The sequence below is a fragment of the Bubalus bubalis genome, chromosome 5 (assembly GCF_019923935.1).
Source record: "Bubalus bubalis isolate 160015118507 breed Murrah chromosome 5, NDDB_SH_1, whole genome shotgun sequence".
Lineage (NCBI taxonomy): Eukaryota > Metazoa > Chordata > Mammalia > Artiodactyla > Bovidae > Bubalus > Bubalus bubalis.
In genome coordinates this window covers 37,901,703-37,905,077 of record NC_059161.1, presented here as the reverse complement: position 1 = coordinate 37,905,077, position 3,375 = coordinate 37,901,703, and the positions used below count along the sequence as shown (strand labels likewise).

The 3,375-nt window shown below is 45.3% G+C and overlaps 1 protein-coding gene across 1 annotated transcript; it reads right to left on the bottom strand.

The window, feature by feature from the left end:
* Positions 1-516: 516 nt before the first annotated feature.
* Positions 517-2,125, bottom strand: LOC102412584 (cortistatin). The gene is made up of 2 exons (XM_006076720.4): positions 1,867-2,125; positions 517-803 (listed from the first exon to the last, which is right to left on the bottom strand). Exons 1-2 carry the CDS (start codon positions 2,008-2,010, stop codon positions 585-587), a joined length of 363 nt encoding a protein of 120 aa, XP_006076782.1. The 5' UTR covers positions 2,011-2,125; the 3' UTR covers positions 517-584.
* Between the last annotated feature and the right edge of the window lie 1,250 nt (positions 2,126-3,375).

Here is a 3,375-nt window from a genome sequence, read left to right as displayed (position 1 = left end):
ACTTCTAAGCACAATGAATGTGGAAGGAAAGCCCCATAGCTGCATTGACAATAATGGCAAAAACCACAAAAATCTTTATCAAAAACTCTCTTCTTTGATCAGACCTGAGGTTGCCAAGGGGATGGGGGAGAGAGGGAGATGGACTGGGAGTTCGGGGTTGGTAGATGCAAACCATTACATTTAGAATGAATAAACAAGGTTCTCCTCCATAGTACAGGGAACTATATCCAGTTTCCTGGGATAAGTCATAATGGAAAATAATATTTTTAAAATGTATATACATATATATATATATATGTATGTATATATACCAGAGTCACTTTGCTATACAGCAGAGATTGGCACAACATTGTAAGTCAACTCTACTTCAGTAAAAAAATAAAAATAAAATACTCTCTTTGGGTTCCAAATTACTAAAGACATCTAGTAGTCAGCGTTTTTAAAGTTTACATAAAAACTACTTTTCAAATTACATGAGAAAGAGAAGACAACCGCACAAAGAAGAAATATCACAGCTGCTTATTAATACATTTTATTCAGATCCACTGTTACACTTCTTTGCACGAGTAGTTATGGATGGAGTTTTACTTGCAGGAGGAGAAGGTCTTCCAGAAGAAATTCTTGCAGGGCGTTTTATCTTGGTGCGTGGACTGATGGAGGGGTGCGCCTTCCTGCCGTTTGGACACCTCCCTGGCTTCCCCTCCTACAAAGGGCACTGCCCTGGCCTGGGAGGCCCACTCGTACCACCACGCAAGGAAAGTCAACAGGCTGTTTGTCTTTATTTCTGCCACTTCCTGCATGTGCTTTTGAGGAAAAGAAGCAGAGGACAAAGGAAAGATAAATCAATCATCTGATTCAGCCAGCATTAAGATATATAATTCTTTCCTTTAAAAAAAAAAAATGATGCTCCAGAACAAGCCATATTTCCATTTAAAGGATGAGAAAGTTAAGGGACACGACTGAAATGACTTAGCATGCATGCAAAGTTAAGAGAACACCTCAAGAGAATTGCTCTAATTAGAGAAAAGAAAAACTTGAATATATTCAAGGAAAAAAATCTATTTGTTTTGCCCCTAATCTTTTTAATTATAAGAGGTTGGGAGATGTCTCCTTTTCCCTGACAAGTGACTGGCAGATAAGAAGCCCCCCAAGTTAGATGAGGCTCCTTTTGCTTGATATCCCATCTCTCCATCTCTGGTCTTACTCCTGGCTGTCCACAAATTGCTTTTTAAGACAGATCAGATTGAGACATTATATTCTGGCCTTTCAGACTCCTTAGAAAGCTTTAAGGAGTAATCTGATGATGAATGGCTTTTCTGGAACTCAGCTGCTAATTTCAGAGAAAAATCCATTTTTAATGGTCAACTTTATGTACTCTTTCTTGGAAGTTTTTCAAAATGAAAAAGAGAAGTAAATCACCTCATAAAGTTACAACTTCTCACAATGGAAAATGTAATGATGTCAATTAATCTAAGCCAGTGAGAACCTGCACTGTATGTATAAATTAAGATTCTACAAGTAAGTGTGACTAATACCGCAGTGGCAGCAGCAGTAGACCAATTGCACTGCAATAGACCAGTGTGATGGCTTTGTATTTCAAAGACTGGCAGATGGAGATCGCTAGCTTGAAGAAGCTCCCCTTAGTGTCAGCGTTTTCTAACAAGTTTCCTAATGACTGAAGATGATGGTGAGTTAATGGTCCATGTGGACATCACAGCACAGGGCAGCTGAGGGGCACCCAGCAAAGTCCAGCCCTGCACACACACTCAGCCACAGAGAAGAAGGGGATCCACGGGGTGGCCAGATGTGCCAAGGGAAGGGACAGCTCATAAGAGGGTGAGCACGCAGCCAAGTCAGACTACTCACCCCGCTCTCGTGGCCGGCGAGGCCACCCTCTGGGGAGAGGGCAGTGGTGGCCCCAGAGGGCAGCAGCAGCAGCGGCAGCAGCAAGCAGAGGGGCAGCATCTTGCAGGCTGGCTGGTACTTCTCTCCAGCTCTGGAGCTGCTCATCCTGCTTGGCAGCCCCTGAAACCAGTGCTTTGTGGACTTGAGTCTCTTCTCTGCAGACTGAGGGGGATATTTTCAGCTCAACCTGCAGCTGTGTTTTTTTGTTTTTTTGTTTTTTTTTATATATGCCTATCTAAAGCCTGTACCCCGTCTCCCCTCACATTCAAGTGGTGACGCACGAGCCTGAGCAATCAGTGCCCACAAAAGTGCTTCAGGACTGGATTTAACCCCTTCATTAAAACCTCGGCGCTCTTCCTGTGTCAAGAGTGGATTTGCTCCTACTTGGGGATGCGTGTGCACTTGCCTAGAAGTTCCACCTCCTCGCAATTATGCCAAAGCAATCAGGAAGTCGTGAGAACAAAACCAAGTGATTTAACATAATACAAAATTAGCCTTGAATAAGGAGCTTATGGTGATGAACACAGTCAATCCTAAAGGAAATCAACCTGAATATTCATTGGAAGACTGAAGCTGAAGCTCCAAAACTGGCCACCTGATGAGAACAGCCAACTCACTGGAAAAAACCCTGATGCTGGGAAAGTTTGAGGGCAGGAGAAGGGGGCGACAGGGGATGAGACAGTTGGATGGCATCACTGACTCAATGGACATGGGTTTGAGTAAACTCCAGGAGATAGTGGAAGACGGGGAAGCCTGGTGTGCTGCAGTCCATGGGGTCGCACAGAGTCAGATGTGACTGAGCAACTGAACAACAAGGAACACCACCTGCTTCCCAAGTGGTGCTAGTGGTGAAGAATCAGCCTGCTAAAGCAAGAAACTCAAGTTTGATCCCTGGGTCAGCAAGATCCCCTGGAGAAGGGAATGGCAACCCGCTCCAGTCTTCTTACCTGGAGAATTCCATTGACAGAGGAGCCTGGCGGGCTATAGTCCAAGAGGTCACAAGAGACAAACGCGACTGAGCGACTAACACTTTCAACAGCAAAGGAACTTAAAATCTGCAATTTTGCCCACATGAAAGAATGACTGAATGAGCTCAACAAAGAGATGGTGAGGACTCCGGGAGCCGCTCAGAGCATCCACTGGTCTCACCAGACCACCTCGGGCCACCAAGTGCTCGTTCCCCAGCACCACCTCCCCGCCAGCAGGCCACAGTCCTCTGGCCCAGGCTTTCCCAAACTGTGATGTGGACCCAAATCACCTTTTGTTGTCGTTCAATTGCTAAGTCGTGTCCAAGTCTTTGCCACCCCATGGACTGAGCACTTCAGGCTTCCCTGTCCTTCACTATCTCCTGGAGTTTGCTCAAATTCATGTCCAGTGAGTCGGTGATGCCATCCAACCATCTCATCCTCTGTTGCCCTCTTCTCCTCCCGCCCTCAATCCTTCCCAGCATTGGGGTCTTTTCCAATGAGT

What these genes read in the sequence shown, in the direction of transcription:
- LOC102412584 (XM_006076720.4), bottom strand. Translation starts at nt 2,010, where the DNA reads ATGAGCAGCTCCAGAGCTGGAGAGAAGTACCAGCCAGCCTGCAAGATG. An exon ending in TCGCCGGCCACGAGAGCGGG is followed by an intron (nt 804 to 1,866) that starts GTGAGTAGTCTG and finishes TTTCCTCAAAAG; the next exon opens with CACATGCAGGAAGTGGCAGA.